This window comes from Eupeodes corollae, chromosome 1 (assembly GCF_945859685.1).
Source record: "Eupeodes corollae chromosome 1, idEupCoro1.1, whole genome shotgun sequence".
Taxonomy (NCBI): Eukaryota; Metazoa; Arthropoda; class Insecta; order Diptera; family Syrphidae; genus Eupeodes; species Eupeodes corollae.
Window position 1 is genome coordinate 35256389 of NC_079147.1, and position 15133 is coordinate 35271521.

The 15133-nt window shown below is 37.8% G+C and overlaps 1 protein-coding gene across 2 annotated transcripts in view; it reads left to right on the forward strand.

Annotated features, from left to right (window-relative positions):
* LOC129954248 (mitogen-activated protein kinase kinase kinase 4) overlaps positions 1-15133 on the forward strand; it is a 34543-nt gene that overhangs the window by 1387 nt on the left and 18023 nt on the right. Inside the window, exon 1 of one of the 2 annotated variants that reach the window (XM_056068029.1) lies at positions 5598-5966. The exons of the other annotated variant lie outside the window; for it this stretch is intronic. Within the exon in view, the coding sequence (XP_055924004.1) occupies positions 5944-5966 (23 nt within the window). The 5' untranslated portion in view covers positions 5598-5943. Of the gene's footprint in view, positions 1-5597; positions 5967-15133 lie in introns of those variants that run through there. 2 annotated transcript variants of the gene reach the window in all.

Consider the following 15133-nt stretch of genomic DNA (forward strand, 5'->3'; position numbering starts at 1 on the left):
CTTTAATTGCCTTTTTCTGTTCGATGGAAAAGATTCTGGAAGATCACCCAAACCAGTAGCACCTGCTTTGCATTCAGATAAAATTTGATCCCATCCGTTCCGAATAATGTTCAAATCGGAGATCAAGTTTTCGAGATTTCGAATTTCAACAACAATAGTCACTTTGTATTTGCATTGGTTCTTCGACAATTGCTCTTGGATTATCATTCGCCCAAATGCGGCAATTCAGCAATTCAGCTTGTTGACGAATCCACCATTCTGTCCAAGAGGCTTTAGTTCTTGAGTTAATTGCACCTGGGAGCTTTGAAAATGGTTTTACTGCCTCAATTCTAGCTGACCATCTTGTATCGGAAAGTTTGTGAAGGGATCCGGACACATTTTTCTTAAGAATTTCCGAGCGTTGGGCACTGCTGCTAAACAAGTTTAAACACTTTTGAACAACACCAAAAAATGTTATTGCGGCAGTACAACATTTCGCTATATGCACACTTTGAGACTTATTCAAAATATTAATTAATTAATATTACGGAAACCACAATTTAAAAACGTTTTTGTGGGATTTTCCGGTCCCCGAAACTGAGTCAAAAATTTCGTTCCCAGCAGAAAGAAAAATAGGAGTAAAGAAACTTTATAAAATCAGAAACCGACAAAATATTTAGGTTTTAATTAAGTTTTCGGCTCCCTATTTTGACATTACAAATTTTCAAAATAAATTAAATTTGAAATTTACGTTAAACTAAGTAAGAAAAGCTAAACAATTTATTACAACTTTCTTTCAAAAGTTCAGAGTTGTCCAATTTTTCATTAAATTTTATCAAAAGTAAGCCAATAATAATTGGGGGGTTTGTGACTGATATATTGGTAGAAAACATGCAAACACGGGCCTGATTGCCAAAGCATGAATTTTCGGGCCCCTAAAAATAAGTAGGAATAGGTATGTTGATGATGAATATAGAATATATTTAAAAAAAAAACACTCTTCCTCATTGCTTTCAATTTTTCGGGCCCCTAGAAAATCGCGGGCCGGGGTTTTCTCCCCTTTTTCCCTCCCTCTCGACGGGGCTGTCTGTGTATGTCAAAGATTTAATTGTAACAAATATTGTTTTTTTGCAAGGAATCTTTTTAAAAAGTTCTTTCTCCAATAAGCTATTCAAACTCAATATAAAATTTGTAGGTCCCCTCCATTCCTGACATTAATCGCACATATGAATAGATGAGAATTGTAAGTCACTAGGGCTGGAACGGTATTTTTGACCAAACTGTTGGTGTCAGTTTATTCTATGCCACCGTTCCAGTGTAGAACTTTCCAAACCGGTTATTCTAGGCTTTATTTTCATCACATTAACGTCTCCAAATTGTTCAGTTGAATTACAAAAATCAGCTTTCTGTGTGAATTATTTGTTTTCATGCAATTCAAGAGTACAAGTTTAAATGAGTGGATGACAGTTGACTTGTAAGACCACAATCAACATCCATTTGTAGCGAAGACCGTAGCGAATATATTCGTCACCTTTTTTTAGCAGCTTAGCTTCTCATATTGGACAACTTGACGCAATTTATGTGAGATGCTTGATCTAAAAGCCTGCAAAATTCAACTTATGCAATAATTGAAGCCAACTGAATTGTCTTTAACTTGTTGGCACTTAACCATTCGCATAGATTAGCCAAATCACTCCTTATCATTTCTTCGGTTAAATCGATATATTTACCACTCACATATATCATTTATATATATATAAGAAATATTAAAGGACTTAAAATTGTTCCTTGTGGTACAACAAAAAGTTTGTAAATTTTGCACTGGATAGTTCACCATTAACAAAAGTTTTTTGGGATCTATTTGTTAAATATGTTTTGAACCACTCAAGTTCAATACTATGTACACCATATTTCTCCAATTTTTCAACCAATATCATTCTATCGATTGTTTCGAACGCTCTTTGAAAATCTAAAAATAACTCAACTATATTATCTTCATCATGAACATGCTGTTTAAAAGTCATAATCGGCCAGTTTAATGATGTTCCACATGAATGTCCCTGACGAAAGCCCTGATTGGTTTATTATGAGCAGATTGTGTCTCTCACAAAATGTATAAAATTGATCATACGCGAACTTATCCCCGCTATAGTTTTGAAGGGGTGTTCTTCAACGCTGGCAAAACCATTGCGTACGTTTTTCCAGCTTTCCTACTCTACAGGGGTATTTCCGAACGGATGGAAAACAGCATTTGTCCAGCTTGTTCCTAAAATAGCCAAGTCCCCCTATCCCTGTAACTATCGTCCAATAGCACTCACCCTTCTTTCCAAGGTTAGGGAATCGCTGATTAATGATCAGCTTAAGAAATATCTCGAAGAACGAAAGCTTCCTAATGACCGAAAGTATGGCTTTCGTAGCAACAGGTACACTAATGATCTCATGGTTTATCTCACCGAGCAGTGAACAAATCTTTTGAAAAAAATAAGATTATTGCACTTGATATTTCAAAAGCATTTGATAGAGATTGTCAACAAGATCTCCTATCGAAAATGTGTGCTTTTGGTATTGATAAATCTCTTTTTGATTGGATTAGAAACTACCTTTCAAACCGTTCAATACAAGTTGTATTGGATGATTTCAAGTCGGAAATTCATAAAATAAATGCTGGTGGTCCTCAGGACTCATGTCTCCGACTCTCTTCCTGATTTTCACTAACAATCTCTTGTCTGCCGCTACTAATCTATTAAACAGTTTAGCCTTTTATATTTCTTTCAAGATTCACATCCTAGTCCTATGGGTGTTGAACTTCATCGACAGCGTATGTTAAGCTCAGTAAACCCCGATCTCGACCAAACCAAATACAAGTTAATGCTTCAAAAACTCAATGCTGTCTCTTGTAGTTAAAGCGTAACCAACCATCGATGTCGCTTTCCATGAGTAGTAACAAAGCAAGAGCCTTCGTCCGCAGTGGAGGCCTACTCTTTTTTCAGAAGTTCTATCATCGCAATTCAGCATGCTTTCAGAAACCACTTCAATTTCAGACCTGCAGGTCGTGTTCCTGATCGGAAATCGATTCGTTTGTAGCTGGACATCAGGGATACCTGTAGTGTGCAGAAGAAGCATAATGGACCTTCCAGAACCGCCAGGACATCAGAAAACATCGAAAGGGTAAGGGAGGCGATTTTGAAATCCCCTAGGCGATCTGCACATAAACATTCGGCTGCTTTAGGGATTTCTAATCGCACAGCGGCATGAATTCTTTATTAGGAACTTAATTTTAACCCATACAAATTGGCAGTAGTGCAACAACCTAATCCACGCGATTATGTTGCGCGAAAAAATGCATGTGAAGCCTTCCTCGAAAACCTGTCTTAGGACGGCACATTTCCATATTTCAAGATGTGTGAACAAACAAAACATGCAATACTGGAGCCCCACTAACCCGAGAGAACTTCATGAGGCTTCTGCATACAGAACGTGTGACTGTTTGGTTTGCAAAATTCAGAATCGGCATTATTGGTCCATGGTTCTTTGAAGAGAACGAAAGAGCAGTTACGGTCAATTCTATACGTTATGTCAGCATGATTGTAGATTTTTCTGCGATGTGGCGTTAATGGTTTCACCATTTTTTTTGTACTCAATAAGCAAGAGTCCAAAAAAACTGTGGCAATGAGCTTCCCGGCAGACGGAGTGACTTTCAACTTCTTTGGGGGGTTCTGTTCCTTTTTTTGTCACTGCATGGACTCTTGTTTGCTTTCAGGGTCATAATGGTGAACCCATGCTTCGTCCCCAGTAACAAATCGATCCATAACACTGTCCGCGTTCTCACTATACATCTCCAAAAGCTCTCTACAGCACGCGATTATCATTTTTTCTGAGGCGCTGTGAGCAATCGTGGCACCACCTTGCACTGATCTTTGATAGGTTAAGATGGTCATGAAGAATGGTGTGAATGGTGCCAGTGTGTCGGGCATCCTCAAGAATAAGTTTTTCGGCTTTTTGATGCTTTCTCCCGTACAAGCAGCAGCCGGAACTCCGGATCGGTGGTCGTCTACAATGGTCTTACTGCCACTCTTGAACTCTCTTGATCACTTTTACACAGTTGATAATGAAGGTGCGGAACCCTGGTAAACAGCCACTATCTCTTCATGAATAGTTTTTTGACTTTTTGCTTGCTTAGTGAGAATGTAATTACAGCGCGATGCTCAATTTTCCAAAGGTCCATTTAATTACTCTGATACGCAGATGATATTGACATAATTGGAAGATCAAAGCGTAATGTCAGTGGAGCGTTTAAGAATGGGTTTAGTGGTCGACGAGAGCAAAACCAAGTTTATGCTGTCATCGAAAAAGGACATTAAACAACGAAACAAACGTCATTATGGACAGCTATAACTTCGAGGTAGCTAAGGACTTTGTCTTCCTAGGCATCGCTATAAACACAGATAACAACACCAGCGCTGAAATCAAACTAAGTATAACTTGCAAATCGCTTCTTCTTTGGACTTAGAAGACAATTGAGAAGTAAAGTCCTCTCCCAAGCGTCTAAAACCACCATCTATAAGACTCATCATCCCGGTTCTCATTTATGGCACTGAGGCCTGGACCCTGTCAAAGAAAGATAAGAGCGTCTTAGAATGATTAAAGAAAAAAATTCGTCGGGTGATTTTTGGTCTCGTATGCATATAGTTGAAGAATGGATGAGAAGATATAACGACGAACTGTACGGGCTGTACAGCGACACTGACCTAGTTAACAGAATTAAAGTCCAACGGCTTAGATGGCTAGGTCACGTAGAGCGAATGGACATCATCGCTCCAGCCCGGAAGGTCTTTGAATCCAATCCGGAGGGACCGCACAGTAAAGGAGGGAGGGTGAAGACCTCAACCAACTTGGCGTGCGAAACTGGAGACAGCTGGCTAGGGACCGAACTGGCTGGATACGCATGTTAGCTGAGGCCCAGGTCCGCCACGGACTGTAGCGCCACCTCAAGTAAGTAAGTAAGTAATTTCTCAGTTGCTATTATCATTCTGTTTACCTAGAGATAAAATGCGAATTAATAATCACATTTATATGAAAATTTACATGAATGCACTAAAATAATAGTATTTCTTGATAAATAAGCCAATTTATATTATATAAACACAGCTTCACCCCGATACCGAGAATATATTGAACGCCCTTCGTATATTTATAACTTATCGATAAAATTGAGTTTTAGTCTTACTTTTTAATGGAAATATTACACTGTACGATACTAGCTACATAAGTCGAAGTGAGATAATTCAAATATTGTAAACATAATGCACGTTGCTCCACCACCACCACCACGAAATCATCTCAATATTATTAATGTTTATATTTCTATATTTCGAACCATCATACAACTGCTCTGCGCATTGAGCACAAAATAGCAAACAAATCCTGCTGAGTGCGGGTAATTTTTTAAACCCCTTCTAGCCTCTTCCTCCAATGAAACGAATGCTAACGCGAAGTCGCGAACTAGCGAAGAATATGACAAAAAGAAAAACAATATTGACAGAAGACAGAAGCTTTGCAATTAATTATTTCTATAGGTTCTTATGCACATTCAATTTGACAGCTCTATTGGGGGAGTACAAGATAGAAAGCTAAGCAAGATAGCTAGAGACATTCAGAGCTCAGTAGTGTTAAGTAGTTTAGATATAAGTCAGAAGCTATTTTTACTTCTTTTTATCCCAAAAAGTGATTCTTTTTATTATTGAAAGTAATTCACCCTCGACGTCCATGAAACGATTAAGAAAAAAGGGAATGTCCTCTCCTCTTACTCGAATTTGTACATTTCTGGCCGAAAGATTAGACAGTGTTCGGGTTATCTAATTTTACAGGCCAGTTATTAAATTTTTCATTCGTTCCAAAGTCAATACAGAGTTAATTGCGTGAGAGTGATTTTGTTCTGGTTCGGCAAATCATACATTTTCTGCCATGAAGAAAAACCACCACAAAAAGTAAGAATGTTTCTATATATAATTGTGCAATAAAAATTATAAATAATTTACTTTTTTAATCAAATTAAAATAGACTACAATCTTGTAAGTGAAAATAAAATTGAAAAGGGCAATCCAATGCTTACTACTTCCTAAAACTAGTTGTTTGAAAAATGTGATCATCTTCTGCTCTGTACCTACGCTACGGTCGGTGTACCTCATCATCATCTAGCTTAGTTAATTGGATGAAATAAAATACGACGATGTTAATGGAAATGGAAAATATGTTCGTACTTCCTCCGATCCAATGTGAATACACATAAATAAAATCAGATTTGTTTTAAGTTTAGATTAGATTTCATATTTTCAAAAATTATGTTTGAATCATGAACTTTACATTCCTGTTTACAAGTGTAATTTTGTATGTGCTTTTTATAAACCTATAGGCAATTTTGTAAGCTTTGTGATTTCATGGGAGCTAAAGACTTTTGAATTTTTAATTTAATTTGAATATGAATACTATTTATTTATTGTTGCTGAGTTTTACTATCATAGTTATTGTCTCAACGCGTAATTTGTTTACAATTGAATTAACTAAACAATTAAATCTGTAAGCATTCAGGCGTATCGAAATGTTATACTTTAGAAAACTAAACTGTTGCCTCATTTAATATTTTTTACTATGATAAGAAGTAGTTGCGCTCTTGTTATCATAAAATACAAAAATCTCGTATGAATGTAGGTATTTAGTGTTAATGGTGCATTCCGCCCATCAATGAAAAATGAAATAGTGGGTACGTAGCTTTATACAAATTTCCGAAGACACACACACAACAAAAAACACCTTGTTTTTAAATTTAGAAGATAAATTAAAATAGATATGTGCTTTCATGATTACTGTACGTACAAAAATGTTAAAAGAATATGGAATAGAATTAAAGCGTTTTCCAAGAAGGGCTTGGCAACTTATTTTAAAAAGAAAATGCGAACCATTTAAGACATTTCACAGACTTCATTATTAGCTTGAAGTACTCATTTAAGTTGGCGCTACAGTCCTGTTTGAACTAGGCCGGACCTTACAAACTTCTCCATCTAGCTCGGTCCCTATCTAGATGTTTCCAGTTGCACATTCCAATTTGGGTGAGGTCAATTTGCACTAGTGCGCGCCGCCTGATCCGCGATCTTCCTCTACTGCGCTGTCGCTTCGGGGTTTCGAAGACTTTTCAGGTCGGTGCATTGGTTTCCATGCGGTCTACGAGCCATCTTAGGTGTTGGGCTTTTATCCTTCTTTCTTAATCTACGTCGCTATACAGTTGTTCCATCTTCTCCTCCACGCACCTTCTATACATACGGGGCCGTTGATCACGCGAAATACTTTTCTATTATTAAAACGACTTTTCACTTTTGTCATAGTCCAAGCTTCTACACCGTATAGCAGGATGGGGATGATAAGTTACTCGAGAGAGTTGCTTACTATTAAATTGTTTGCTTAGCAAAACTAATTCTTCGTTTGGTTTCAGCGGCGGTGTTGCTCTGCATTTATAGCGGCCTTCAGGTAGACAAGGTCCTTAAATTTCTAAATGTATGTCTATCGATTGTGACGTTTTAACCTAGGCTTCGTTGTTGTTGGTCCATTCTTGATGATAGCGTGCCTCTTATTTTGCCTTAATTAACTACTAAGTAAATTTTTGCCGCCTCTGCCTCAATACCCACAAAATCACATTAAAATCAGGCTTAGTTCTTTGGAGTAATTGGACAGACTTTTGAAAGATAGTGCCGCTGGTGTTGTCGTGGGAGCTCTGTACTATTATTTTAAGAACGATGTTGAAGAAATCACATGACATCACTTTGTCTGAAGCCTTTTTTGACATCGACAGGTCCTGTTAAGTTGTTTCCAAACTTTATGAAGCATGATCATCCTGCAAAAACGGACAAGTTTAGCAGGGATACTAAGACTAGACATGGCGCTATACAATTCTTCCTTGTCATATGCGGCCTTGAAATCGATAAAGATTTGGTGGGTGTCGATTTGATATTCTTGGGATATTTCAATGATCTGCCGTAATGTGATTATTTGATCGACTGTACTCGGGTTCTTGACGATGGGCTTTCGACGTTTACATATTACGGCAGAGAAGATTTTGTATGCGATGTTAAGGTAATTGATTCCTCTATAATTCATCGGGCATTCTTTCTTCTGGCTATATTTTACAGGTAAGTTGGTGCATGATCCTAACCAAATTGCTTTTTGAAAAGATCGGTATTCAAGCCATCTACTCCAGCGGCTTTGTTAGAGTTCATCTTAGATAAGGCAATCTTTACTTCGTCTAAGCCGGGAAGAATGGATTATTGGCTTTTGTCGTTTATATTGAATGGATCATTCTGCCTGGAGGCGAATTTTTGGTGCCGTTATACAGTCTGCAAAAGTGATCCCAATATATCCTGAACATTGACTGCGGTTCTACTATTAGTTTCCATTTTCCTCCTTGCAGCCTTCTTTTCGAGGTCAATACACTTGTGAATTTTGTCTCACCTGCTCAAAAAACTTTCGAACTTCATTTCTGCTTTTGAACCTCTCAACATCTTTGACCGCACGCTTCCTAAGCTCTCTCTTATTCCTTCTGAGAAGTCGCTGTTTTCATCTCCTTATATGCTTATAGAGTAGTACCCGTGGCATGATGGTTAGTGCGTTGGCTGTGAGTGGTGTTGGGGTCAACCCCTGCCTATGCCATCAAAAGTTTTTTTTCACTGGTACTGCCTCTTGCCAGTTAACAAATTCTCCAATAGTAATTCTTGTCATGAAAAGTGCTTTCTAAAATTAGCCGTTCGGATTCGGCTTAAATTGTAGGTCTCCTCCCCTGACAACAGTACTCGCACACAGCAATGGTTGAGAGTTGTAAGTCACTAGGCCCTAGTTTTCAATGGACTGTTGCGCAACCCAATTTATTTTATTTATTATTTTATGCTCATAGAGCTCCTTTCCATGAAGCGACGCTTTGCGTTCCGATTGTTTGCTTGCATTCGCTTGCCGGGTCTTCTTGTTGGTGGCTGCTTGAAACCTAGCACGTCAGATGCGGCTTCTCTAATTGCATCTTGGCAATGTTGCCACTGGTTGTTGATACGAGTACATTGTGTTGGCGGCAGAAAACTTCAAAAGAAGTTGCTTGTCGGAAAAGGATTTGACGATCTCCTGCGATTGTAGCCGTTCGAAGTTTGATCTTCTCCCAGCATCTCTCTGTTTAGCCTTAGGTTTGAAAACCCGTTGGCTATAACGAGGTATTGTTCCGAGTCGACACTAATGTCCTCGGAAAGTTCGGATAACCATGATGTTGAAAGCTTGTCTAGCATCGATCGCAATATGGTCAATCTGGTTGATTAACTCGGAGAATTCAAATTTCCATTGTAGATGTTCAGGTGTGGAAAACGCGTACTGGCTACCATAACATTTCGTCCCGCAGCAAACAAAATTCATAAGCTTGAATCCGTTATCGGAAGTGTTGTCGTGCAGGCTGTTTATCTCGATGATTCCACCAAAGTTGTCTTCCTTTCCTAGCCTAACATTAAAATCGGCAAGAACAATTTTAATATCGTAGCTAAGACACTGCACACATGCTTTGTCCAAGAGCTCGAAGAACGTATCCCTGGTGTAGTCATCCTTCTCTTCGTCATCCTTTTGTGCGCATACAAGGCTAATGTTGCAGAATTATGCTTAATTGCGGATGGTCATAAGGCGCTTGTGGCTGCACCTTATTGCTCAAAACTCGTTGCTTAGGTCTAGCTCCAATGACAAACCCGCATCCAAATAAGCGTGGTTGGTTTTTTCGGTAGTAGTCACCATAGTAAATATCTCACTTTTTCATCCTCTTTTTGCCCGGCCCATCCCATCGTATTTTCTTGATGGCGGTGATTTCTGTTTTTATAGCATTCCACGGCATCCGCTAATTCTTCGGCTGCACGTGGTATGTTAAGGGACATAACATTCCACGAGTATATCCGAAGTTCGTTGTCCTTAAATCGTTTGCGTGGTTTGTGAAGTACAAGAGCCGGCATAACCGCTCCTTACAGGCATGAGCTCAAATGATGTCGTAGCAGCCCTATAAGGTGTTCACTGAGGAGTTTAACGTTACTTGAACCGTAGACGCTACCGTTGATTCCATCTCATGAATTCTTCCGCTGACGTGTGGAAGAAAGAAGATTTACCTTTGTGGTAACACATCACCCCCACCCCCCTCTCGTTTGGCACCTTCAACAACTTTTCATAGGGGTTGGAAGCCAATCTTCAATTGATGTACCAGGCACCCGATGTTCACCGCCGGGTGGTGAGAGTAGGATTTAATAGACAGTATGAATAATCTAAGACAAATAACATGTCTCCTTATTGGTTACTGCAACTTGAATAGACATCCATCGCATCTTAGAAATGACGGGCAGTGCTCTCTGTAAGTTCTGTAATGAATACGCGGAAAGTCTTGACCATATATTAGACAAAATTTACGAGTATTTCCATAATTACCCAGAGACCAGTAGTATGTGTAACATAAACTATTATAAGATAAAGAGGTGTTCCATCCTAAAATACTTCAAATATTTAAGTTCCTTAAAAGTGGGCATACACTAAAATGAATGTTCTCATCCCGTCTTATTTTATTGTATGAAAATGATTAACCCTCTGGTTATCAGATAATTACTTATTGCGGTCTGGAGGGTGGAATTGTCTTCTTCCATTTGATTATATTCCTTCCTACACCTCTTAATTGTTATATCAAGACAAAAAAAGTGGTTCTTTCAGGTCAGGTGACCTTCGAGTTAACGAGTAATAGAGTCTGTCGGTTTTGAAGTGTTGTCGCGGCACGCAATATAGTGCCCTGCTCTTGGTCCAGTTCCGTCCCATGAAGCACTATGGCAATTTTACTTGTTCACACTATTGAACAACTTATGAAGGGTTGTCTTTTTTGGTCCAACTGACCTTATCCTACTCAAAAAGATAAATTGAAGAACCTGAGAATAAATTCTAAGCTTTTGCTGTATAGGTCGATGATCCTACACATTGCCTATGGATAAAAGACCAAGTAAAAAGCACTACCACCGCAAGCATAGTTCGAGAAAATAATCTTTTGGGCAATTGTTGGCTCCGTATGTGAGTTCCATATGGCATCGAACGTACTATCAGAGAAATACAAAATTTTATTGATATCCAAAACTGTTTTTATCTATATATATAAAAATCAATGCCACTTTTCGTTGTAATCTTATAACTCAACAATGCCTTTACCGATTTGGTAAATTTTGGTCTTGAATTATTCGTGGAAGTCCAGAGAAGGTTTCTACGTAAAGATAATTAAAAAAGAATCTTGAGGAAGTATAAAACCAACGCCTTTCTATACCCCCATATACAAACAATTTGTACTAATACTTAAAAGCCAATTTGAACCTCTGGAAAAACAATCGAAGAAAGTAATGTTAGTATTGTCAAACAAATTTAATGTGATCATATGTCATTTCATTTTATAAGCGATAATTATTGCTTTGTTGAGTTTATATTTTCCAAAATATTGTTGAATTATTGAGTGAAGTTACAATGCCACGAGCAAGACGACTAAACATAGGCCGGCGAACGCATAATGCAAATCAAGTGGCATTATTAAGACGGTCTCAGACTACAGATGAACGCACACAAGCTTATGCATCGCAGCGTGAACGTACTGCACAGAATAGATCTGTTGACCCTGTGCCTGTACTTAATCTTTCACGGCGATCACGAATACGTCGTGCTGTTTTGGATGAAATGGTGCGTGCTGCTTTTATTTACAATAGTCAGATTGATTATAGTATGTACGGATACATTGGAATGATGGACGCAATATGTCCACATTGTGATTCGGCTAACTTTTCAGGTGAAACGCCTGGCATGTGTTGTGCTAATGGTAAAGTAAGATTGCCACCATTAGAAACTCCACCCGAACCATTGTATTCATTTATTTTTGGGCCATCTCAAACGTCGAAGAAGTTTTTGAGTAATATTCAGCAATACAATTTGGCATTTCAAATGCCTTCTTTTGGTGCTACTAAAATTATTAGAGATAATTGTATGCCGACTTTTAAGGTAATTACCTCAACAGGATCTGAATCTGAAAGTGCGATTGTTTCAAATACAAGACGAGAAATTATTCGTGAGCTACAAAGGTTTTTCCATCAGCATAACGCATTAGTTCAATTGTTCAAAATTGCTCTTGATCGTATGCCATCTGATAGTCACAAAATTGTAATAAGGGCTGATAGAACACCTTTTGGAGAACATGCAAGGCGTTTGCAGTTTCAATCCCCTGATATTGTACTTCATCGCAGAAATGATCAATTGCAACGTGTTTTGGAACTGCATCGTAGTTACGATGCATTACAATACCCAATATTGCATTGGAAAGGTGAATATGGCTACCGTATCAATATACCAATGATTGATCCACGAACAGGTGAATAATTGATCTATTTTCAGTGTGTTAACATTTCATTTGTATAATTTTCTAATGCCAGGTTTTGCACTTATTTTCACGTCTACATGTACAGAAAAAAGTTAGTGCCATGAACTTTTATTCGTATCGATTGATGGTTCGTCCACAAGAACAAAATTATATCTTGAGATGTGGTAAACTATATCATCAGTACATCGTTGATATGTATGCCAAAATAGAAACTGAACGTCTTAATTTTATTCGTTTCAACCAAGCAAAATTAAAATCCGAGGAATATATTCATTTGCGAGATGCGATAATGAATGATGCTAATGTTAACGACATTGGACGTTTAACTATATCGCCATCGTCGTATATTGGTAGCCCACGGCATATGAACGAATATGCACAAGACGCAATGTCTTATGTACGAAAATACGGTCGACGGGATCTGTTCATTACATTTACATGTAATCCAAAGTTAGATGACATCAAAAACAATTTATTTGAAGGACAGTCTACAACTGATCGTCATGACATCACAGCACGTGTTTTTCGGCAAAAATTGAAAGCACTTATGGATTTAATTGTAAAATTATGTGTATTTGGAGAGGTTTGTTGCCATATGTACTCCATCGAATGGCAAAAAAGGGGATTGCCGCACGCACATATATTAAATTGGCTGGTACATAACATATCTCCGGATCAAATCGATAACGTTATATCAGCTGAAATTCCTGATCAAACTGTCGATCCTGAGTTATTTCACGTTGTCGTTAAAAACATGATACATGGTCCGTGCGGTGAACTAAATATGAATTCGCCATTTATGATTGATGGAAAGTGTTCGAAACGATATCGAAGGCAATTGACTCAAAACACAATAACTAGCAATGACGGATATCCTTTGTATCGACGTAGATCACCTAATGATAATGGCAAAACAGCAACCATTAGAATGCGTAATCAGGACGTTGAAGTTGATAATCGTTGGGTGGTTCCGTATTGTCCATGTCCATTATTATCGAAAATATTCAATGCTGATATAAATATGGAATATTATAATTCAGTCAAATCCATTAAATATATTTGCAAGTATGTAAATAAAGGAAGCGATATGGCTGTTTTCGGTGTTACTGGTGATAATAGAAATGATGAAATTACTCAGTATCAAATGGGGCGCTATATAAGTAGTAATGAAGCTGTCTAGAGGATTATGTCGTTTCCAATGCACGAAAGACATCCGGTAGTTGTTCACTTGGCTGTGCATTTTGAGAATGGCCAACGTATTTATTTTAATGAAGCAAATGTATTGGAAAGAGCAGAACACCCACCAGCGACTACGTTGCTTTTTTCAAATTATGCGAAATTGATGCATTTGCGATGCAATTGGTAGTACAGGCAAAACTTTCGTTGTATCATTGATTTTAGCGACTATTCGATCGGAACAGAAAATTGCATTGGCACTTGCATCTTCGGGAATTGCTGCTACATTATTAGAAGGTGGTCGGACCGAACACTCGCATTAAAATTGCCATTGAATGTACAGGTGATTGAAACTCCAACTTGCAATATTTCGAGAAATTCTGCTATGGCAAAAGTTCTGCGATTAACGGCAATAATTTTATGGGATGATTGCACAATGGCGAATAAAAAATCAATAGAAGCATTTAATCGAACAATGCAAGATTTACGCGGTAATCAACAGCTTTTTGGTGGTGCTCTGATATTGCTGTCAGGGGACTTTCGCCAAACATTGCCTGTCATTCCTCGATCCACTCCTGCTGATGAAATAAACGCCTGTTTGAAGTCATCAGTTCTTTGGAGATATGTACGAAAGTTGACACTGAACATTAATATGCGTATTCACCTACATAATGATGCAACTGCCCATGATTTTTCAAAACAATTGTTGGAAATTGGTGATGGCAAAATACCAATCGACAGTACCAACGGATTGATCACTTTACCGAACAATTTTTGTACAATTGCGCAATCTATAGATGGATTGATTGAATGTGTTTTTCCGAATATTCTACAGAATTACAGAAATCATGATTGGTTAAGAGAACGCACCATTTTAGCACCGAAGAACATTCATATCAATGCCATTAATTTTCAAATCTGCCAGGTGTAGTCACAACATATAAATCAATTCACAGTCTTATGAATCAAGATGAGTGAATGAATTATCCAATTGAATTTTTAAATTCATTGGAACCAGCTGGTATACCACCGCATTGCTTGAATCTGAAAATCGGTTCTTTGATTATATTATTGCGAAATATTAATCCACTAAAACTGTGTAATGGCACCAGATTGGCAGTGAAAAAGTTATTGCCAAATTTGATTGAAGCTACAATATTAACTGGTAAATCAAGAGGAGAAGTGTGTTTGATACCGAGTATCCCTGTGATTTCAACTGATATGCCATTTGAATTCAAAAGATTACAATATCTTGTGCGTTTATCATTTGCGATGTCCATAAATAAGGCCCAAGGGCAAACACTTCACGGTTGTGGTATCAATTTGGAGGAATCACGTTTTTCACATGGCCAACTTTTTGTTGCCTGTTCCAGAGTTGGTACCCTCAACTGTTTATTTATTCATACTCAAAACGGAAAAACAAAAAATATTGTTTATCCAACTGTGTTACACTAACACATAGTAAGAGTACCAAATTATTTTTTAATTTTTAGTTTTTACTGTTTACTGATAAATATAATAATGTAAATATAA